This window comes from Rhopilema esculentum, chromosome 14 (genome assembly GCF_057945365.1).
Source record: "Rhopilema esculentum isolate cy_ngs chromosome 14, ASM5794536v1, whole genome shotgun sequence".
Lineage (NCBI taxonomy): Eukaryota > Metazoa > Cnidaria > Scyphozoa > Rhizostomeae > Rhizostomatidae > Rhopilema > Rhopilema esculentum.
In genome coordinates, this window is record NC_142828.1 from 11,293,362 (window position 1) to 11,317,549 (window position 24,188).

The 24,188-nt window shown below is 36.8% G+C and overlaps 1 protein-coding gene across 1 annotated transcript; it reads left to right on the top strand.

The window, feature by feature from the left end:
- The first annotated feature begins 3,055 nt into the window (after window positions 1-3,055).
- On the top strand, window positions 3,056-24,188 carry LOC135696312 (adhesion G protein-coupled receptor A3). Its single transcript, XM_065215675.2, has 21 exons — window positions 3,056-3,470; window positions 3,833-3,904; window positions 7,973-8,044; window positions 8,893-8,964; window positions 9,624-9,695; window positions 10,744-10,806; window positions 11,844-12,007; window positions 12,973-13,189; window positions 13,527-13,666; window positions 14,364-14,539; window positions 14,950-15,114; window positions 15,269-15,366; window positions 15,705-15,945; window positions 16,231-16,435; window positions 17,243-17,310; window positions 18,729-18,774; window positions 19,405-19,523; window positions 19,940-20,058; window positions 20,351-20,616; window positions 21,124-21,190; window positions 21,626-24,188. The coding sequence occupies exons 1-21, from the start codon at window positions 3,280-3,282 to the stop codon at window positions 23,238-23,240; spliced, it is 4,248 nt and encodes a 1,415-aa protein (XP_065071747.2). The 5' UTR covers window positions 3,056-3,279; the 3' UTR covers window positions 23,241-24,188.

The window sequence follows — 24,188 nt, forward strand, 5'->3', positions numbered from 1 at the left end:
AAGGGTATCTTGGAATTTCCCGAAACATGTTGTTGCCACATTTTTATTTAGTTTATCTGCTTGTATTTGCTTTGAATAGACAGGCAATTTCGTATGTGAGTCGGTCCAACTTGTCCTGATACCCCCATAAAAAAATAATTTAATTCGCGACCCTGTGCTCACTTGGGGGTCAGTCTGTCCTTGACATGACAGACAAGGTTGAAATAAATAAGAGCATTACCCGACTACCAATGTTGTCAGGATAAAGACAATAATATTATTTATGAAATGCGCCCTTTTGCTGCTGTTCTCTCCCCCCCCCCCCGCCCCAGACGAAAAAAGCCAGACCGCCACTGGTCTTAGCATCCAATATTTCACCCAAAATGTAGAAAGCCAATGTTGGACGAAATTTTTGACGTGTTTTTGCATTGCAACTTGCAATCTGTAGCAGTGGCTTACCCAAGGGGGGGGGGGAATAGGGGGTCCGGACCCCCCACTTTTCTAAAGTATGGTTCTCGAGATTTGTCCAAAAACGGTGTAAAACTCATGGGGGGGGGGGGTAGTATACTGTATGCTTGTGTCAATAACGATTGTAAAATACCTTGCTATTTACCGTAGCTAAAATGAATCAAACAATGGAGGAAAATATTGAAAAAGGGCGTTTCCCCGCATTTGCGGGTGTTTGAAGGGCGTGGTCCCCAAAAAATTCTGCAGACCCCCCACTACTACAGCCTTGGGTACGCCACTGATCTGTAGCTTACTGTAAGTCCTCGAATAAGCCCCTACCTTCAAGTGAGCCCCCTCTCTCGAATAAGCTCCAAACCCTAGATTAAATTCTGTGAAATAAGCCCCCATGGGCTAAGGTATTGCCACGACAGCAATAGATTTATCAGGGCCAACGCCATTAATTTAAAAACGGGAGGAGGGGCGAAGCTAGCAAAAGTTAGCTTTTCCCCCTTTCACTGCAGCTGTAAAACTACTTGCTTCGCAAACATGTAGGGGGAGGGGTATGGCCCCTCCGGCCCTCCTGTGGCGTGGGCCCTGTTTATTGCTATATATCGGCATTTTTAAGCATACTGACCAACCTCAAATCCTGAAAAACCTCTATTAAACCCCGATGGGTGGCTTACATATTTTTTAGTCCTAAAGGGAGGGCTTGAAAGAGAGGGGGCTTATAGATAATTTAATGTAAAAGCTGTTATAAAAATGCTCTTATGCATTTTTTATGAAAATGTAATGTTCTCAAATATTTAGTTAACTGCTTCAAAAGTTTCTTAAAATTAATTAATCATAATTTTCATATTTATCAGAGTCACCCTTAGGGACATCGTCTAAACAGTTTTCGAGTGACTTCTAAGGTGCACGACAAAATCTTTGCATGGGCCGGTCATATTCAATGCAGACGATCTTATTGTCATTACCCCCGGCATAAGACCCACTCAAGGAGCATGTTTTCTTTGTTTGACAACAGGGGCTAAAGGGTAGTTTAATAGTGAGCAGTGCTGATGAGAGGGGGGTTAGGGGGATCACTGACCCGGGGCCCATGACTTTAGGGGCCCATAGATAATAACTTTGTAAGCACAAACATATCTCTATATATTTCTATAACAGCATAAATTTTGTAAGATAAATCATTAACTACTAGCAATTCAGCGTTTCCATTATCAAAACTTGTCAATAATAGAAAAATTAATAGGAAAAACCTTTAAAGGAAATAAGGTAGAAGCAGAAACAGTATTAAAATCCCATTATGTTTGTCAAACAGAGCTAATAGCTTTAGGTAATTTTCTAGTTAACAAAACAATTTCCAAGTCTTTTTGCATCTGTAAAAATGTCAATTATGGAGCTATAGTAAATTTTTTCAGAAATTTCAGTTCCTTTGGGAAATTTTATCGATATGTTATGAAAATGAATCTGGGTTATTTTTATTATTTAAACCTGTGTTTCTTCACCCTGGTTCGTGGAATCCTAGCAGATAATACATAACTGAATACAACCCAATTCCAAACTTGACTCCAATAATTTTCTCAACTCAAAAAGGCTATTTACAAAAAAAAAATATATACAACGCAAACTAAATTTTATAATAACTTTCGTATATTAAACTTAGTTCATATTTTGAACTCCATAACTCTTCAACGTAACATAACTCTTTTTCGCAACATAACTCCTCAACTCTGTTCAACAACTACAAAACAAAACTGCATAAAAATTAAATAACGTCACGTGACGTACACAAATTACAACACGATATTTCAGCTGATGCAACACTAGCAGGCAAAGTCAGAAACAACCTTAATGCAATGAAAACATTGGGAAATAAGCGTTGAGAATTCAAAGACTTAATCTTGTTCAACAGCTGTATTGTTTGATGCTTTTTAGAAAAAGTGACTCCTCAGTGATGTTAGGAGATATCTCATCCTTTTTTTGCTGCGCAGAATTTTGCACTTTTTTGCTAGGCCATCTTCTTTCAACCTTGTGTATAATCAAAGTATTCTGAACTCCTCCCATATCTCGCCAATTGACGCGAATCGCCTAATTATCTTTGCTGCAATGCTATCAATAATAACAATGCCGACATTACCTTGAGTTTTACCAAAGGCCTTTACCTGGTTTTCACTTCAAGATGAGATATACTTGACTGATTTCCCTTGGTCTTCAATTTTTTGGACCCCCTCGTCTAAACGAACTTCTTCCAAGGTCGAATTTAATTAGTTTTTTATTGACGTTAAAAGGCTGCATTCTGATTGCTATCTGTAAAGTTATTCAAATTATTTGAATAGTGAAAATCTATTTGGTGCAGCATGTCCGTTTTGATCAAATTTAGTATTTAAACTTTTTTCACTTCCTAAGATTTTTAAATCTAAAGAATTGCTTATTCTATAATTAAGAAATATGCATGCATTATGACGATAGTATACCAGCCATGCTTATTTCCAATAAGCCATCCCCGTCCCAAAATATTTTTTGAGAAATATGCCTCCGGGTGTTATTGACGAAGAGAAAAGCACAAACCTGCGTACAGGAAATGAGTTTAGGAGAACACGCGAGTCGCTCGCGGGCAAAGGATTATTGATCAACAGCGATTTATGTGAAGGTAGCCTGCAGAGATTGCGATCGAGAACAGAATGGACGATAAGTAGGCAATGTACCAAATCAGCAGTATCGCTTTTTCACTGCGACGTATTGATTTTCAAATAATGAATCAAAGTAGTAAAGTTTGTATTGGTATATAATCAAAAACGACAAGTAACCACACTTGGTGTGCATGGGTTCCACGGTACATTTACCATTGCCAGCATGGCTCCAGTGTTCTCTTACAGTTCAACCTGCTTGGTTTTCGTGTTTGCCATAACAATGGTTGCAATTTCAGATGACTGTCCATCTACCTGTAGTTGTCCATCAAAAACAAACGGCCAGACAGTATTATGCTCTTCAAAAGGCATACGTGTTGTGCGTTTCAAGAGGTTACCGAAGAGGACCGTTGAAATGTGAGTATGAGATTTCCCCCTAATATGGCCTAAGTTGTCCTTGGTTCAGTCAAACAACTTAGCGGTAAATTGAGAACCATTTCCTGTTATTTTGGAAAAAGTGAATTTCAGTTTCTTATCGCTATGTTAGTTGTTTGGGGTTCTGTAATTCCATTATTTCCATGAAATCGTTTCAGGCTCAGTATTCTCTTTTCCTTCCCCGCTAGTGTTTAATATGCTTAGGTCTTAATGAAAGTTTTAAAGCTTTTGGAATACTTCTTACACCGAAGTCTTGATTTGGTGTTTTTATCAAGCGTTAGTTTTTATCAAGCGTTGTTCAGTTTGTTCTTGTTGTCTCTTATCCGATACATATCTCTTGACAGAAACCTTTCAGACAACCAGATAAAAGCCATCACGAAAGACTCATTTCCTCTAAACAAAATGGTAACGAAATTGTAAGTATATATATTGTTCAAGAATTATCTTTTTGACAAAGTAACTTTCCGTTTAGTTTGTAAGGATTTACTCAAGTCTAAAAAAGATTCGCGAAAGACACAGTCAAAGTTTTGTTTTTGGACGCAAATTTTTCTGTGTGCGCATTATCAGAAGTTGCAAGGAAGTATGATAATAACTGGCTTGGCAGTCAAGATTTAAAATTGATTAAAGATTCTTCTTATTGGGATTTGAATTTCATCTAAGGACTGACATAACACAACTAACGAAAATTTTTGTTGATAAACCCAAAAGCTTTTCTATCCAATTTTGGAATTGTCCAATAGAATCGTGCCTGAGTCATTGAAATGGATTTTAATTATGTGTTAGCCAAGGGGATTTTAAGGACCATGGGATCTGTTTTATCCAATTTCTAACAGGCTCTTTCTGTGATAATAGCTTGTTTTAGTCGGTTGCCACTGATGTAATCATTTTTACTAGATTTTATTCAACAAATTAGGGGAAGCTACTGGGTGACTTCTTTTATTGAATTTCTGAGAGTCATTGGCTACAAATGAGTAAATTGCAATGACAAGCATTTGCATTCAGCAATTGCATTCTGTTGTATACCTTCTTATGCAGCTACATAGAAAGCTTGAACCAGTGACAACATTAATAATGTTTCTTGCTTGATTCATATATGATGGATTGATTATGATGATAAAGTGGAATCAGTTTTAATTTATCTTGTGGTATCCTAATGTAGCTTTTAGAAATGTTTTGGTTGCGGAAACTGATTTAGAACAACAAGGCAAATAGACTTTGATTAGAAATTATTTCAATAGAAAGATGGGTCAACATCTATTTCCTATTTAAGATTCAGCCTTCTTATGAGGCATGCAATTACACATGCCCAAATTTTCCAAGGTGTGCAAAACATTTCTATGATTTATTCCAAATGAGAACAAGGACAACAAGGAAAGTTTCTCTGTCAATTTCCTTGGTTTCTGTTCAGTTTATAATGCAAAAGGTCTCCTTAAAAGCAGCATCCTATGTTTTTATGTATATTTATTCAGTAAGCCAAGGCTTACAGTAAGAAACTATTTCCACAAGGGTGCTGCCCAATTGCACCTGGTCACAATTGAACTCCAGTTTCCTGCATTGAAAGACACAACCATTTCACTAAGCCATAATACTTGCAGTTTTGCAGTTGCAACAAAAAGGTTTCATGTGGTTCCTTAAAGATTTATTCCATACGTGTATTTCAACATCATTCCTGTGATCAGTCCACAAAAACAAAGTCATTTGTACTGCAGCAGGAACACAAGAAGTAAATGCAGTGGGAACTGGCTGTTTGGCCACGGGGACAGCACAGAGGCACCTGTCTGTCAAAGTCCAGTCTCACAAACAGTAAAGCATTACTGAAAGCCAACGGTTTAAGCATTTTTCAGACTTGGCAGTATTGCTGCAAGCATAAAGTTTTCACAGTCTGCCATTTTTTCAGACACTGCACTTTAGTGATTCGTATTAACAAAATTTCCTTACACACAGACTGTCCCGCACAGAATGTTTGTTTACAATTACGTGACCCAGTCCCTTTGATGTTCTTTGGATAGTTTCTTGAGGTCTGCCTCTGAATCTTTGTCTGATCTTTTAAACAGGGGCGGACACTTGATCAAATATTGAGGGGGCAAGCCTATTGTTTCAGTAAGATGACGTCACATTTTCTATTGTTTTAGAACAAAAGACCATTGTCCTCCAAAGTATTGGGGCCCCCAAGTGGCCGCCACTGCTTTTAAAGTAGAATTTCATGGCCTTTGCTGCTGTCTCATCAGATAAACATAATATTTTACCAAACAGTCACCATCTACCTTTAAGGATGTCAATTGACATTGGTCATTCTTCACACCTTTTATCCAAGTTCTGATTGGATTTCTATGAGGATATTTACCCTGTTAGGTGTATCATTTACTGTCTGTTTAATGCATCTAGACCTTTGTATATTTTTGTGTCAGTCCAGGGCTGGGCATTTGGGGTTAGCAATGGCTGTTGCTCCCCTCTAGGCCCCCCTCAGAAGCTACCAGGAGCATTGAATCGCTCTCCTAAACTAAAAACTAAATAAAAATTGTTCCACTAGAAGTTCCATTCATTTCCAGGTTCTGCTGAGATTTATCTACATGAGAGACTGAAGGGGCCTTAAACAACAAATTATTAAAATAATACTACATTGAATTTTATAATTTTGTCAACTTCTAAGCCAATCTAAGATATATTACCAGGCCTTTTCATAAGAAATAGCCCATGCAAGTGGCCCAGCGCTTGCGTGATTTCTCTTTCGTGAATGATTGCTCTAAAAATGATAATAATGAACAATGCTAAAAGCATCCTTAATGTTTATAAAAACTGTATGACCGTTTTGTTTAAGGCAATATATGAAAACAAACTTTTATGATGAGCTTCAATGCACTAAAGAAAGATTAGATACCCAATTCAAATGTGCTTCATTCATAAGCTTTATGTACATCACAAAGGTCATATAGACGTTACATTTACATAGGTTAATCAGCAACCTCAATATTGAGGGCTCTGCTGATGAAATATGGTTGTTCCAAGCCTTTTTAAAATGCTTTAACTGTTTGAAGTGCTAATGTAGTCCAAAAACTAAGTATTCCTAAACATTTGTGGTGGAATTGATTTTCAAATGCATTTTTCGTTGAAATGTGGCTAAGTCAGCTTACTTATATTTCCTGTCTTTGATATATCAGCTTTGTATTGCCTTTGCCACTTGCTTGAGTCACAAAAGATGACTAAAAATGTGTTAATTGATAAGACATTTATTCCTCAAAATTTACTGTTTTGCGCGAGCGATCAAACGCTGACATGGTTGGGTTTGCACTAATGCTGATACAAAAGCAAGTGATCGAGATCTAGATGTGATTCAGATGTGATTCTTTTCTGATCCAGATGTGATTTAATCTATTTATGTATGCTGTCAACACCTGTTTTCTTCTTTGTATATCTTCTGGGTCCCCCAAAAGAGAACCAAGCCTTTTGACTATCCTCCATTGGGCTGTGTTTCTGTCTCCTTGGAAAATTTATCTTTGCTCTGTTTTGCATCATCAGCATATATAGCTTCTTGGGACAAAAAGACTGGAGACCTAAACCACTTGGGACAAAAAGACTGGAGAGCTCTTTTTGACTCCGTTTTCAAATACCACTGTCTTCGCTGTTTCCAATGAAGCGCATTCAAATGATTCCATTTTTGACTTTAAACTTTGAACCGTATTTTTGAATGACTCCGATTTGGTATCAAATGATTCCATTGGTGAGCATCTCAACTGAGCTAACAATTTAAAACTGATTGCTTCAAATCCGTTCTCTCATGAAAAATGGGGTAATGGCAACAGTGCCTAAAAAACTTGTATCTTTTTTGGTAAATTATTGTTTTTTTCAAGAAAATTCTTCTCAAATTCCGTAAAAACTATTTGGTTTTGTAAAAACTTAATACACTTTTTCAAACAGTGACACATACCTTCAATCACATATATTACATTTAAAAGGCTATCCGGTTTTCTTAAAAATCATAAGGTTTCTTTTTTATGGATTGCACTCTGCCGGATGCCTAAGCTTTTCAAGGCCTGCGATTACCAGCACGCCAACAAATTTCATATTACCAGGACTGCCCATGGCATAAGATCAAATCCATATGAGTATGGGTTTGACCTAATCTTCTTTTGTGAATGTCTAATTACCAGTAGATTGAAAGCAAAGTATGCTGAAGTCTGATATCAATACTGAAGAAGTAATGCTACAAGAAGCCATGTCTTAAATAATTACAGGTTCATGAATAACTTTAAATTGTTTGATCTGCTTGATTAAAAGTATTTTTCTGTGCATGTTTCTCCTCTATATTTTCCACTTGTGAAGTACCTTTTGAAAGGTGATCATTAATCCACTCTAATTTTCTGTTAGTGTACTGACTAAGATAAAGGTTTTCACTCATGACAGTTCTAAGTATTTATATCAGATAGGACATTTATATCAGTGTGGACATTTTCTCAATTTGGTTCTAATTGACATCATTTTTACAGGGACCTTAGAGGAAATCATATAGAATACATTGAGCCAGGATCTTTTGCTAATCTACCATCACTTGTTCGACTGTAAGTAAATGAACATCAAAGTGTTAGTTTCACTGTCTTGTCAGTTTCAGTTTCTTTGTTAAAAGGATCTATGTATTTTGAATTTTTTATTTGTGGAAATTTTTTTTTGGGGCACTTTTTATGTTATATATTTTCCAATAGAATGTAAGCAAGTGAAGTAATATAATTATTCGAAGTTCTTATTTTTTTGCCATACTGAAACAGTAAGACCTCTCTTTCATAAGAAACAATATGTGTAATTTTCAATAGAAACCACAAATTTAAAAGGAATATAATTTGTTTTTAAGCTGAGTCCACATGTGCCTATGATATTTTTATTGAGGTCCATTCAATCAGGGGACTTACACTGCACCTCATTTGGCATATAATTTCTTTTGTGGGTTTTGCTGTGTTATATTTGTGCCTGGTTAACACAAGCAAAAGTAACTGTTACCAATAAACATGTGTTTAAGGATAATTTATATGCAGAAGACCTTATTTTTTGTTGATATACTCTTGTGTGTATTACATGGACTAAAATTCATTGATTGGTGACATAAAACTTTGCATTATCAAAACAAGACATATAAAAACTTTTTCAGTAATTCAGATTGCAGAAGCATTTTGGGTGATTAAGATAGGCCTTCAAATTAAATTTATCTTTGCTTTTTACTTCTAAGTTTGCTGAACCCTTTTTCAGCGTCTTGAATTCTGAATGAATAGTTTCTGTACACAGTCTCCTAAAATGTCTTTTATATAAACTCCTAAATGAATATTGCTTTTGTTTTTTTTAACTTTGCAATGGTAGGAAGGCATTGTGATATATGGAGTGCTTTATTTTACTAATCAGTGATGTGTTATTTATGCAGGTACTTACAAGTAAATCAATTGAGAGAAGTCCAGAAAGATACCTTCTCTGGGTTGCGAAATATCAAGCACTTGTAAGTTAACTATCATTTACAATTGTTTTTTATGTGAATTTGAAAAAGGTGCAAACAGTCTTATGATGAAATCGTCAGTTTCTTGGCAGCCAGTTTTTTGTGGCCATATAGTTATTTTATGTCATTTAATTTTTTTTATTTGTGTCTGTTGTAAGTATTTGTGTCTGTTGTTGTTATTTGTGTTTGTCAAAGGAGCAAACTCAAGTTAAACTGTTTTTGGCGTTGGACTTTTTTGTGAAGAATTTATTTCCTTTTGAATTGATTTGGAAACAGGGGCGTCGACACGCCCTTTTTATCGGCAAAAATTACTTCTTTAACCCCCCCCCCCCCCAAAAAAAATTTTTTTGGCTCCGCCCTTGTTTGGAAAACATATCCTTTGGAAAGTAGTTTTAGTTTTAAGGAGCGAAAAGTAAATTTTTCCCATCTAGGTCTTAGATGATATTTTTTTTGGAATTTGGAGGAAATTAAACGATAAAGGAGGCAGTTGCATCCCAGAACAGAAATATTTCAGATATGTGCTTTTGCTTAGATAATCTCAGGACTCTATTTGTGTTTAATGAAAATTGGAAACAGTCTTTGCAGTTACTATAAATTAATTTTTTTATCTTTAAACGTAATTTTTATATTTTTAAAGGTATATTTATAATTTTCATTCGTAGGAACATTTCACAAAATAGACTTCTATACATTCACCAAAACGCATTCTCTGGTGCAAGGAATCTCCGGAAAATGTAAGATCAAAACCTTGAGATGTTTCCATCTTAGACATTGTAATGAAATAGTCCCCTAGCACGTTGTCACTGCAGCCTATAATTAAAGAGAGATTAACAAAAATTTTGGTTTTATAAAAGAAAAAAAGTCTCTTTGGAACACCAAGAGTGGCCAGATGACATTAATGGTTAAGGCTGCATTGTTAAAGAGCTTTTTTGTTCAGCGACTTTGAAAAAACTAGCTTTATTTTAGATTTTGAATATTTCCTATTTAATTTTGAATACTTTAAGTGCCCGTATTTCACCTCTAAAATGGATCCCCGTTAATACGGCCGCCAACAGGCCACCAAAATTCGGCCGTATTAACGGGGTGGCCGTATTAACGAGAAAGGGTCAAATTTTGGAGTTTAAGGGGTAAAGATTAATAATAACATCTTAAGGAACTGTTTAAATAGACATCTGGAAATGTAGATAAAGTTATAAAAAAATATGTTGAATAGCTAGTCCGCAAACAAAATGAAACGGAAGTCCTGGGTTCTTGGGCCTTAATCACCAAGTCATGTTCATGATTTTGCAAAAAATCTGTGACTTTTGACTGATTCGTTCTGCGTTCCAGCCAGTCACTTTGATTGTGGGAAAACACACCTGAAAGTACGTCTGCTGTGTCATTGTTTCCCTTTGACTCAAGGAAACATAATACACCTTCAAGGCAAGATGTTGCCTCACGATAAAAATGGCCTTATTAACGGGGTGGAATTATAAAGAATCCGGCTGTTTGGGATCGCAAAATGTGGCCGCTGGCCGTATTAACGGGATTTTTATGGTATATGTATGGCCGTTTTTCCGGGCCAAACAAAGGTGGCCGTAATAACGAGGTGGCGGTATAAACGAAGTGGCCGTAAGGCGGGGTTCCACTGTAATTTGGATCGAGAAGTAACGCACACTTCATAATTGTGTTCACGGTTTTTTGTAACACAAGAGACGATCTGCTGTTATTTAGCTCTCTTTTTCTTTGACGTTTATTAATTCAATGATAGAATGATTAAACAATAAGTTTCGTATTTTGTAGATCCCTGAAGCAAAATCAACTGACTACATTTCGAAAGTTTACATTCCCAAACAGTTCAAAAGTGTAAGTTTTTGCCTCATTAATGTCTGAAACACGTTTAAAAGCTTCTTCCAACTAAAGATTTTTGTGCCTTTTTATGAGTGCGTTTTTGCGCTCCCAATACAAGTGTGCTTTCTTGCCTATGGATGGAGAAATGACAACTTCACATAGGGATTTTTATGATTTTGATGAATTGTATGGTTGTCATGACCCTCAAGGTGCGTTTTCCCCTTACAGCACACAGCACATTGTTCCGCATACTCAAATAAAAAAAACTGCTGTGTTTCTCAGCGATTTTCGAGAAATATTCTTTTATTGTTACATATCTTCCTAATGATACGATGTTTCACTCATGAAGTTTTTCACTAATTTTCAACCTGCAACTTTCAAATTATATTAAAGCGTTTTAAACGCAACTGGTTTTTATGGATCATGTGTTCTTAAGCGTCAAGCCCACTTATATGTTATAACTAACGGGATAATGTTGATGGTTTTTTCAGCCTATAGTGGTTACCAGAAGATACTTTTTTTATATATGATAGATATGCTTTTATGAAGTAATAGTGAGTAATAAGCAACTATTCGTATCCTGCTTGAGTGTCCAATTACGTTCGAGACCCTGGAGTCGGTGTTAGCTTTGGATTTTAGCCTTCATATTCAATACAGTCTGGACTGTGTTGTGTAGTGGTACGAAAATTTGTATTTGTATTTGTTTGTATTTGTTTCTACCTAGCATCCGAAGGTAGTTTTTAGGACACTGAGAAGCTTATGCTTATCGAGCAGTGTCCTGGTTCTTCCTCTCGATGTGACCACACCTCATGATTCCTATGCCTGGAAGTACAGAGAGCTGGCGACTCTCCTAATTCTGGGTGAAAGTTTGGTCATGCTAGGGACTCGAACCACGGACCCTTGGGTCTATAGTCAGCGCCTCTAACAACTGAGCCATTCAATTTAAAGATAATTTTCTCTTATCTTTTAAAATGCATCTTTTACAATATGAACTTCATTCGCAATTTAGAACTTTGTCAGATCAGATCATAATTTTACTTTTTTTGCTGCAGTGAGCTCGATGGAAACGATATAATATGTGACTGTGATATCAGATGGCTTGTGATGAGATCAAGAAATAGAAAAAGAGGTCCTAGTTTAGGCAGTAAATGTAAATATCCCAAGCAGCTCGCTGGAACAAGGCTGAAAAGTCTTGGCGGACGGTCATGGAACTGCAGTAAGTGTTTGCAAAAACTTAAACCAGGTACCCTCTAGGCATGTTCTAGATCTTAATTGTGAAAGATTTTGCTTATGAAAACTAGGGTTTTTGCTTACAACAAGAACTTCACCTTTCAATTACTAATGGTTGTCATTTTCAGCATTGTCATGTCAATAACTGACGGTTGTCAGGTAAAGTTAAGCATTTAGCCATTCTCGGCTGCGTGTCTTTTTTAAGCTACACGTGCTTGTTGGTTCTCTTGGAATTCTTTAAAATAACATAAAACAATATGAAGCAAAACCCATTACCTTTCTTGTTGACGTAAGTCAAAGTGGAAAATGAAATCTACACAAAATAGTGATGTCCTTTGTGTAAACAGACTCCATAGCTGTTCAAGATGATACCCTGTAGGTCGTTTTATTAATTGTTATCCAAAATGACCACAGGGATTTTGCGTCCAGGAAAGATAGATTTGAGTCTAGTTAAATGTAGAAAGGGGTATTTTTGAAATTAATCCATCTGCCTCTCATTTCGTTGCTTATCATTTTTACCTTAGGATTTTGTCACAAATCGGTTATTGTCAAGTTTCTTTGCGGAATTTTTAAAAATGCGCAGCGTAAATGCCTGCCTAGTATGATGTGATTTGAAAAATAAGTTTTTCAAGCAAAACTTGATTTTATTTAGGAAAAAGTTATTTCAAATGAAATTGTGATCAAAAGATCGAATAATTTGTTAAAACACAATTTTGTTAAATGGCCAAGCGTCGTCAGCCTCTATTCTGACTTCCGGAAAGAGGTTTTAAAAACTTTTCTGCCCAATTACATATCGATCAGGCGACAAGCTGCATGCAGAGAATTTTGTGAATGGAAGTTTATTAGATATTTTCGCTGAGGAAGGAGACCAGCGATGGTCCTCAACAAAGCACAACCGTGACTTTCACTCCTGCTATATTGCTGTTGATATTTGTTATTTCTTTTTTGCAGAGGATGTTGATTTTGAGATGCCGGGATTCAATATCTTGCCAGTTCATAGTCAGGTTGTTTTCCAGAACGATTCGATTCAGCTTACCTGTTCGAGTATGTGGCAACCCAGAGGACGCTTGGAATGGGTTGTCAAACGCCATTCATTGCTTCAAACATCTGTCACAGCCTATGGTGACATGAACACGCGTGAAAATAAAAGTGTTCTTTTAATTAAAAGGTAACAGTTACATGCAGCTCTCTTACAAGCGTACTTTGTATGGTATATATGGAATTAAATGCATCTTCTTTTGGTTATTTATCGATCTTTTTACAGATGATGTGCTCGCGAGCTTTTTCAACATTGTTTAAGAATTATGCTCCTTTAAGGGACACAGAACAACTCCTAGTTGTCCAGGGGCATTATCTTAAGGAGAATCACCAGTAGACATCTTCATGTGGTGTTTCTTTATCTCAAGTTTGCCGGCTTACAAGAAGTCTTCCTGCGTTCAAAACAGGAGGAATGCAAGATTTTATATTCCCTGGGTACCACTTTAACACGTGTTTACATTTTGCAGATCGGACCTTCATCATAGCGGTGATTACCTCTGTCGTGCAGTCATATCAAATGCTGGTGAAATGGCAAAACCAATATCACTGACCGTTATTGGCTGGCAAACCAAATTTTGTGTACTTCAACGAACATCAAGTGATAAAGGTTTCAACTTTGACCTTCTCTCTTACTTTCTGTTATGGTGGATTTTGAGCGTGCAGAAATATCTTTATTGGCGTGTGGGCCAAGCTGCTTTTGCTATGCCACCCTAAAATTTTGAATTTTAAGAAATCTAAAATTTTCGCCCCTATAACAAAGTTTAGTTTTATTAAAAAAATTGCCTATAAATGGATAAATGTAGACCTCACAGGGAGAAGTCTTAGATTGCGAATTGCAGAAAAATGTAATTCTATGCACATTCTATAAAATCAAATCCAATGGGGACGTCATTTGGGAGAACTGATTTTGCTTCTGTAGCTAGCGTTTCAACAACACTAATTCTTCAAGAAGCTCATTTGCCTCGTCAGCTGCCAAGTATCCAACCCCTGGCATATCCAGATTTTGAGTTCAGAAAAGTCAATTTTTCCATCTCGCACACAAAGCCTCCCTACCCTATCATATTCCCCTGCTATCGCATTTACGTTGATTCTTGTACAATTTTTAAATCACTACTGCAGGTGTCTACTTTACTTTTGTCAACATTGCCATTGTGCTCTTCTGTTGCTGTTTTGATTCCAATGTCGCTACGCTCTTTGTTTTCTATCCATTTTAGTTACTGATTTCCTGCGGAACTTGATTTCGTTTGCGAGCATTTACATTACGCATTTTCATTTTTAATTTGGACCTTTGACCGACCTTTTAGGAACATTTTTTTGGCGAAGCACTGTTGCTGGTGCTGTTGCAACAAGCTCGTGTCCTTTTGGTGACAAGAAATTGGCACACAGACGGTGTGCAAATGATGGTGAATGGGAGTCTGCCGATACCTCAAACTGTTTGTTCAAAAATGTTTTAACAAGAGAGCTGGAAGCATTATTCAAGGTAAAAAGCGATTGATTTCTAGGCACATTGGATTGCATGCTCTCTTTGTACTGTAGCTTTTATAATACCCTCTTTTTTGTTATTCGTTATATTTCGGCTGAAATTTATTTTTGTGGAATGGTTTTGTATAAACTGACTTGAAATTGCCATGGTGAATAGTGAATAGTGAATTGCCATATTGAATAGGTTGGGTCAAATCGCATTCAGTTAATGTATCCGTGCTGAGTATTGAAAACATGCTTTTACAGTTTTACAGTTGTTGATATTTTCGTTTTCCCCGCAGACAATTTCTTTCATATTGAATGTATTGTGTTGATTTCCAATTGAATCACATTTGCAACAATAACAATAACAGGAGCTAAGATGGCAAAAGCATATGTTTTATGTTTTCTTTATTTCTTTTTCTACAGAGAGATGTAAATGAGACTTCCTTGAATCAAATATTGTTGGATCTAGGCAACATCATTGAAACGTATAAAAGGAATATTACAGAAAATGTACAGATAGAGCTGATCGCAAACTTGTTTGCAGAAATGGGAACCATGAAAGTGCTATCAAGAAGCAGACTCGAGAGGGTAAAATAGAGTTTTGTTGCATATCAATGTTGCTGCCCATCCGCTACTATGGTTAATAGCATTCAGATCCCCTTTTTGCCCATACATACGCCCGTAAAGAATCTAAGGTTAAAATGTCTATCACAGATGATATTTCATCGCAAATTTATTTCAGGTGAGGGCAAGCATTGCAAGTATGATTACCGATTTTATGTCCAGAGACAGCAAAACTTTGGGAAAGAATGAGCAAGAAGACGGGGATATGACAAATCGGTAATTGTTATCCTTATGTGAAATCATTTCAGTGCAGAAAAATCATGTATTCGCTCTTTTTTCGGAATGGTACTTAAGCTCTTCACCCAACTGGACCTGCAGTTGTAATTCCTGCCAGAATCGTTGCTACAAAACATTTAATCAACAGTGAGATAAAGTAGTCTGTCCAAATAAGCTCAGAATAGCAATAAAGTTGTTTCCATTTTTTGTATTTGTTTTTGTCTGAGTCAGCCTCACCTTGTAAATAAATCGTTTTGCACCTCTAGGGGGTTAACAAACTCTATTTGGTATCCTTTGAACTGGTATTCTTCATATTTCTTGAAATTTTCACGTAACAGGCTGCTGGCTGTCCTCGAAAAGTTTATGATGGATTCTCTCGATCGTGAGATTCGTGATAGCGCCGAGGATACACCGGTTGTGCTGCCAGTCACAAGCAGTGTTGCTGCGTTTTCACGTAGTTACAGGCCTGGTCACCCTCAAAGCCTCGTCTGCAATGCCCTGTTCAAGAACGCTACATATCCTGACACCGGTGTTCTTGGAGAGTGCTCAGAGTATACAAATAAAACAAGCCGTATTGAGGTATAAATTCTTGTTTAAATAGTGTTTCTACTTATTTTGAAGTAGTTGCATGTATATTTTACGCAGTAATGCCTAGGGGCACCATTCTGTCAACTCTGTATGCTTATGTACGACGCTGTTCATCTTCAAGTCATAAACCCTATTATTTCGCAGCACGTATAATTCAATGAACCTCATTTCGCTGCGACTCAAAACTAGTTTTTTTTGTTGCTTATCTGTTGATAAAATGATTTAATGCATCCCCTTTGTCGTTGAATTCTAATAAAAGTGTCTTTAATTTCACAGGGTATCGATGTTCAGTTAGTAATACCAAGCGTCGTTTTCTCGTTGTCGATGGGACATAAATTCAATAGCTCCAGTCAACTTACAAACGTTACCTTTATCGCCTACAAAACTGCAAGGCTTTTTGCCGACTCGAATTTGCAAGGCATCGAATCGAGAACTGTAAACACCACCATAAATAGTGCTGTCATTGGAGTACGTGTTCAAGGTAAGTATTTATTATACTGCCGTTACAAAGATTGAAAATCTCTTTTTTCTGGATAGCTAACTTAAAGCCTAATAGCAGTGTAGAATGTTTCTGTGGAGAAGGTATTTTGCATAAGCATACGTTGTGACTGCCACCTAGGTGGGTTGAAATTATTAATGAGCGTCAAATCGAACTGTTTAGAAGACAGGCTAGTTAGAAGACATGGCTCTAGTCCACTAAACGCTTGTACCTGTTTTTGTTTATTTTGATGTTTTATCGTCTCTAGGAATATTCTAAGTCAAACCCAAGCAACAGCTTTTTTTAATTTTGACAATTTTCCATTTCTGTGGCAAATCAAACAGCTTAAACAATATGAAATGTTGAATCAACCTGTGATGCCTAGAAAGAAATACAGTTTTTTAAGTTGGCCGTGTGTTCAAATCTTACCAGGAAATGTCTTTTTTTAGTTTAGAGAACAGGATTCCATTTGTGGACCAATCATTAAAGCTTAGCGTTCAGCTGTCCAATTTGCAATCCATTATGAATTTTTAGCAGTCAGAGCAAATAAAAGTAAAATTGCTACTGTAAAATGTGTTCTTGATCAACAAGGTTCTAACAACTCTTTTTTCTTTTAAAAACCAGTGCAAACGTAATTATCAATTTTGCTACATGTCTGTCAACCTCACTCTATTGTAAGTTAAGAAAAAGGCTGGATTTAGAAAGTCTGGATTTGTATGAAATTTTTCCTCGATTTTTCCATCTAATGTATTCCCATTGTATTTCTTCCCTCTGTCTTCAGACTGGTTATTCTTTGCTATTTTCATTTAGTACCAGGAATGAACAATGCTGACATCGTGACAAGTGAAAGTCTTCTATTGATGTTTAAACATTTCAAGGTATGTGCCCTCCCAAGCTGACTATGGATCACTGTTATCCTATGTTTAGTGTAGCAGATGTATTCCAGGTGATAAGAAAATTAGTCTTTGTAATATGAGGCGTGCAAATCATCGCACGCGCAAAACAAAGAATTTGCCATAAAACTTATTAAAAATTGCTTATGTTTCAAAGATTTCTAAAGCAGCGGTAAATCAAAGCCGCCAAATTCCCATACGAGCTTAAACAACGGCGTTACAAATTAGCTACGACAAGATTGCTTAACATAACAGATTACTTAACAAAGGGGGTGCCAAGAGGAAGTAATCTGCAATCAACACCTGGTGCTTTATTAATTTCAAAACTCGGCGATTTAAAGTTTCGATCCAAGAGATGCGACTTTGTATTGCAATCAATGATAATATGTGGACTGACGGAGAAATATCTTGAAAAGGGCAACGGTGCTCTATCTTTTGAAGAGCAGAAAGCAAAAGCTTTTTTAATGGTATCGGAAGAAACCTAAGCTACAATCCCAGACAAAAATAGTTGAGACTTTTCAAGAAAACTTTATGTTTTCTCTTTCCTTTGAAAAATAGCTTTCCCCCTTCCCCCAATTCAAGATTGATGCATGATTTTGAAGCAAAAATGATAGAACTACAAATCCAACACTGCTTCGGGAGGGGGAGGGGGATTCGTATTTACAGGGGCAAGGTAAAGTAGAAAATTACAAAAATTGATTTTTTTCTGAACATCTTTGTCCGGGATTGTACAGAAAGAGGAGAAAACTGAGGAAAGCTCTGAGAGATTCTATAATTACTTCCTAAAAAATTTAATAACTAGTTGAATTTAACTTTAATAACTAATTAAATTTAATCTTTGAGGCCCTTTAAACAAGAACAATTGTTTCTCCGTCTATTTCCTTGGTTTCTGCTCAGTTTGTAACACAAATGGTCTCCTTGAAAGTAGCATCCTATAGTTCTTGACAACAGGAATGAGAAACGACCGATAAGGAAGCTGTCCACATCGCACGCAATCGCACGCCATCGAACGCGCAAAGTAGTCAAGACGTGCAAAACGCCGCACGTGGCCTATTTTCATATTTCAAAGACTGGGAAAATGTGATTCATTAACAGGAATGTGGCCCCACTGACCTGTAGTTGTTGCTGTTTTGATGCATTTTACTTGCAAGCGAGCCTTCAAGATATGTAAGCCCGAACACTTGAAACATAATTTTGCATGCGAAAGGACTGTTTAGGTAGGCTACCTTTTCACATGCTGTTTCTATTGTTTCTTAATCAAGTACAATAATGCTTTGTCACACCACATGGAAATTGTATCAATTGTTCTTTGAGAATGTTTGGCGTTTCAAATTATAAACATTTTTTAATGAAAAGTTTCAGAAACAAACGCTTTTTAATCATAATTTTTTCTATCATCTTAGATGGGACACAACCCGAGACTTGTTTATTGGTCAGGTGAAAGTGCAGGTTCGTCCTCATTCCCATTATACCAATACTTTGTGTTTAATTAATTTGCTGAAACACCGGTCTTCGTCATATTTTTATAGATTTTTTAAAGCCAGTTAAAATGCCTTTAATAGTATATGCAATTTAGGGGTTTGTCTTAATTTTCACCATGACTAACATAATATGAATCTAAAACATTTAATTTCTTTTATCTACGTACAGAGTTGCCCCTCCCCTCCCTCAGTAAATTGTGGAGTTATTTCTAGTTTTGCTGCTCTTATCCATTGATGGGTCATAGCAAGGTGACACACATCGTTTTTTCAAGTTGATGCACAGAGTTTCTCCGTGAAAACCATACTAATTACAGGAGGACCACGAACGCCAAATATTCGCTTCATAATTGGGTTTGTTAGATTCTTGTCTCTATCACGAAGTGTTCTGTAGAGGCTTCGACGCCTTTTAGATGTAGCTTTGTTGTAGACTGACGATGTTTACAGTAAGCCGGTCTTAAAATGCCTTGTTAGAATCAGAAATGATAATAGTAATAAAATAAGGATAAGCTAATATATGGTTTTAACCTAGCCATGCTTGTGTATGGGAAAAAGAGGAGCTGGCGTGATTCTTATTTTGTGCTTTTTACTTGGTTTTCAGGTGTTAGGAAAAGATGGAAAATTAACAACAAGTGCAAATTGGTTACCGAAGCGAAAACGTTTTCAAAGTTCATGTGCTCGGAGTTGCTTAGTCATATGACATATTTCACAGTCATTATGGTAAGTGCAGTATCATCCTATTTAATATCATATTATTAATTATCATCCTATCAAATACCTTTCTGTTTAATAACATCTTATTTAATACCATCCTGTCAAATATCAGAAGCTAGCAGCAATTTTATCTTAGCATGCAGTCTATAGTTCTTCTACGTTTATTTCGCTGTTACTGGCCTAATGCTAACTAAACCAAATGGAAGAATTTTTACTTTGAATGCGAAATTTCAAAATCTCGATTTAAGAATTGTCTCAAAGAAAATTAGTTAAATCCTTAATACTACGTAGCTGCCAATTCTCCATTCCTCACTCATCCACTCAATATTTATCCTTATTTTTAGAACAAATGGATTAACAGTTCTTGTCCCCTTATTTCTTTGGCCACGACTTTTGTTACTTTTTAATGGTTATTTTTGCAGGAAATCAAGAAAGAGGCCCAACTGCTTGCCACATTTGAGCTTGAGTTTGTCACTCACGTTGGTGCTGGCATTTGTGCATTCTTTTTGCTTTTGACCTTTTTTACCTACGCAGCCTTCAGGTAAGGCAGTCTTCAGTCCTGCAACATTTTATTCATATGCAAAGGTCCATTAGCTTTTTAAAAGCATATTTTTAAAAGCTCGATGGTTCTGCTAGTTGAATATTTGGATCTTGTTCTGTGTCAGTGGTGAAGATTAATAATATGGGAAAGAGAAGGATTGCAATTTAGGACAGTTGAAAGGTCATCTTTCTTGAAAGATTGTTGATTTTCCAAGCCGTTCCCTCGTTCTTTATTTTTCTGCGCTCTTGCATTGCTGTGCATATTTATATCTTGTATGCTCATTTCCTTTCAGGGAACTTCGATACAACAGAAATGACGCAGCTACACTTATGAATTTGTGCCTTGCTTTGATTGTCGCTGTTTTGCTATTTGTCACCGGTATAAACAGAATAGAAAACCAGTTGCTTTGCAAGGCCTTCGCTGTTCTTCTTCATTACTTCATTTTATGTTGCCTGCTTTGGGTTGGCTGTGGAGGTGCGTGCATGACGGTCCTTGTAAAAAAGGGTCCGGATAAGGAAGAATACAACCCAGTACTGAAGTACTATTTGATATCTTGGGGTAAGTTTTTTGTCCGTGTGAGTTATGGTATAACTTTTATATATAATTGTTAAGGTATTATCAGTCAAATCAATCCAAAGCTTGCTACATTGACACCAAAATATTGCATGTCTTACGAATATTCATTGAAGAGCTCGGGGATTATGAGGAAGTTATAGTTTGGTCAAGTTAAGGGGCTACATAACTGGCTTAATATGCCAATTCCACTAATGGTAAATTTATGTCAACATGTTACATGCTAAAGCTTTGCTTTATAAAGAGGTATTTCTCTGCATCTCTCTTGGGCATTAATGTACATAATCATTATCGCCATCAGTTATAATTTACCTTTCCAAATTATCATTGAAATCATAATAATCAACATCGCCTACAACAAAGGCAGCGAAACTGCAGTCAAATATATACTTCTTTTGATTATTTTTGGCCATAAGTTTAAGCTTTCTGTAAATTGCAAAAAGGTTCTACTCGATGGCTGCCATCATAATAAACTCACAATTTGCATTTTAGGGTTACCGATGATAGTCTGTGGAATCACATTGGCTGGTAATGTCAAAAATTATAATGCCACAACCTAGTAAGTACTTGCTGCTTTAGGCGAGTGTTACACCATGATTCATACAATGTCTGTCTATTTTCAGCCAGTTCTTGTTTAGCTATGGTTTAACAATTCAATATTCATGTGAAACTATATATTGAACAGAAATCTTAGAAAATTGAATGAGTGAGTAGCTGAATATAATGTCAGAAAAGATAGTTTAGCAACATCTGAGACTGGTTTGATTTTGCTGCAAGTGATTTGTTCATTCCTGATGCTAGATATAAAAGGAATAGATATAAAAGGAATAGATATAAAATAAATTGACTATGTTAATGATTTTTCAAATCTCTGTGTTAAAGAAATTGGCTCTAGATACAAATGTCGAGCATTCTAATTAAATCTCAGTTTTTATCGATTCAACTTTTTATTAACACTGACGCTTTGAAGGATTTCTAATTCTTTTTTCCGCAGCTGTTGGCTGACCTCCCAGGCATCGATCGGCGCTTTCATTATACCTGGAGGCCTTGTGCTAATCATAAACATTATCATCTTCCTGCGTCTACATGCCCTTGTAAATCGCAAGTACCCAGAACATTTATCAAGAGATGAACCAGATAATAATTTGTTGTCGGATCGTAATTCAAGGGCAAGTAACATGCGAAAGTCGGACTTCCATTTCCCTGATCGAGGTGAATTGCTTGACTTTGTTAAAGGCAGCCTCCTTGTCATGTTAATTTTGTGCATTGACTGTGGTTTTGTTGTCATGATTTTTGTCAACAGGGATGGCTCTTCACGATATCTGTACCACCTTTTCAGCTACGGTTTTGCCATATCAAACATGATTTTAGGCCTTTCAATGTTCATCTTTCACTGTGTACGCCGGGAAGACGTTCATGTTTGTTGGAAGTCCTTATTTCACGGCAAGCGGGCACTGAAAGATGTTCCAATTGCAGCTGAAAACGAGATTTTGTTGGAGTCAGCCAATGATGCCATTAAATCTTCACAGGTTAGGAATGAATCAGGAGTTTCTGCCATGATATCCGAACGCAATAACGACCATTCTGATGTCATTTCAGCATTGTCTTTAGCACAGTCTCACTTCACTCATGATGTTCCATCTTCAAGGCCTTCTTCTATTTTTGGTCCAAGTGCAGGTGACCCAAAGTTGCACAACCGACACGGCATTGGAAAACTAACGTTGCCAAGTTATGAAAACACAAAGCCTGTGCAGCGCGCGTCAGGGTCTGAGTCCGCACAAAACCCTGCAGTCCCTTCTGCTCCACCGCTTCCTTTAACGGGTTTTGCAGCTTATCCACCTTCAACATTGCCAGAAACTGTCACCCAATTCAATGAAAGACCAGTAAACAGCACAATGCATAATGCTTATACCCCGGACTTCACCATTACTACTGTGTCTGAAAGAACGTTCTCTGATACCAGTAATCTGCACTCGGATGCAAGACCTGTTGCCAAACAGCAGGAGACACCGCGCGAAAACTTTCCATCTGAACAAAGCTCAAATGTAGATCCTGCTTCCAGGTCAAATAATCCAGCTATTCTTCCCCTTCGAGGCATTGTTGCTCCAAACTGGAAACCAGTGCGGCATGGCGGAAGCTCGGCAGTTTTCTATCCCTATGTAGATCCAGGCTTCAAAGCTTTACAGTCTCCTGGACCAAATTCTCTCAACTCTGTGCTCACGTCTGTATCCTCTGCACAGACGAATGTTTTACAGGCGACCGGTCAAGGAGACCCGCTACCAACTATTGGCGCTTTTACTATCCCTCAAAGGTCTGAAGTGATCGGAGCAGCCAGCTCTAACAAACCACTTAGCAACGGAAGCCGTACAGAAGAGGAACAAACGGTATCAAAGCTTCAAAGCGAGACTGAAACAAAAATTGAAAGTGATATTCAGGCTTCAAGTATAAAAACTGAAAAAACAAAGAGAACCAGGTCTTCTAATCGTAGGCGCAGGGTCAAGAGTAAGACTAGATTTGAAGACTTGCCAGTGGAAAAGTGTCTTGTATATGTCCCATTGATGCCACAGCAGGAAAAGCCTATCCCTTCGCGAAACGAAACAAGTGTTTGAATAAGTATCGTTTGCTGGATTTGCCACTGCCCTTTTGCAAGCAAGTTTGCTTTTTGAGTTTGTTTCACCGAGATGAAAATGAAAGTTCGGCACTTTCATTTTATGACGAATACCTTGTTCTGTTTGAATGATGGCATTTTGGTCAGGTAATACAATTGAAGCAAGCTCGCTGCAAAAGATCTAGAATCGTCTGCAGAAAAAGAGCATGATCAGTTTTATCTTTGCCGGGGTTGGTTGTCACGTTTTTTGTGACAATTCTATCTGGTTAGCAGTTGTGTAACTAACAAAACGAAACTATTTTTTTGTTTATCCATAAGATGAGGTGCATCTATTTATTTGTGAAATAAGTGATTTGTTTCACTCAGTTTTTCTACTAGTTTTTTTACTAATTTTATTCTTAAACTGAGTCAACGCCTCGCTAATAGAAACTTGCTACCCTACTTTGTTATTGAACCATGCTACGTGTTATTTTTGACCGGCCCCCACACTTATAGCCAAAAATGTTTTATTGCTCAACAATCCATAACAATATACCGTTTCTTGATAAATCATTAACAAATGTTTTCATTCAGAAATTAGGCCGTTCCAGAAAGAGCAAACCATTTGTTAGAAAAATTAAAACTACCATTAACCGATTTCATGAAGACTGCCCGTCTTTTCATAAATTACTGTGGTGAAGGAGACGGGGCCCTTAGGTTAGTTCATATTCAAATTTTCGATCAGCAAATCTCTAATAGATGCACTTAGATAGCAAAAGAGGAAAGTCTCTGACTGAAGACCATAGAAGCTCTCGTTTCTAAGTTGATATAAAGTTAATAACAGCGTAGCAATGTAGCTGCATAAAGAAACTACGTATTGTCAAAAGTAAAGGCCTTTGTTTGCAGTAAGGCATACCGCATATCATAGTGATTAACTTGGTAAGTTTCAAGATCACTTGAGTTGTTTTAA

Bases quoted from the DNA above. Each gene is read 5' to 3' on its own strand.
- LOC135696312 (XM_065215675.2), top strand. From the start codon at position 3,280: ATGGCTCCAGTGTTCTCTTACAGTTCAACCTGCTTGGTTTTCGTGTTT. The intron at 3,471-3,832 runs GTGAGTATGAGA...ATCTCTTGACAG, and splicing joins CCGAAGAGGACCGTTGAAAT to AAACCTTTCAGACAACCAGA. The intron at 10,807-11,843 runs GTAAGTTTTTGC...TTTTTGCTGCAG, and splicing joins TTCCCAAACAGTTCAAAAGT to TGAGCTCGATGGAAACGATA.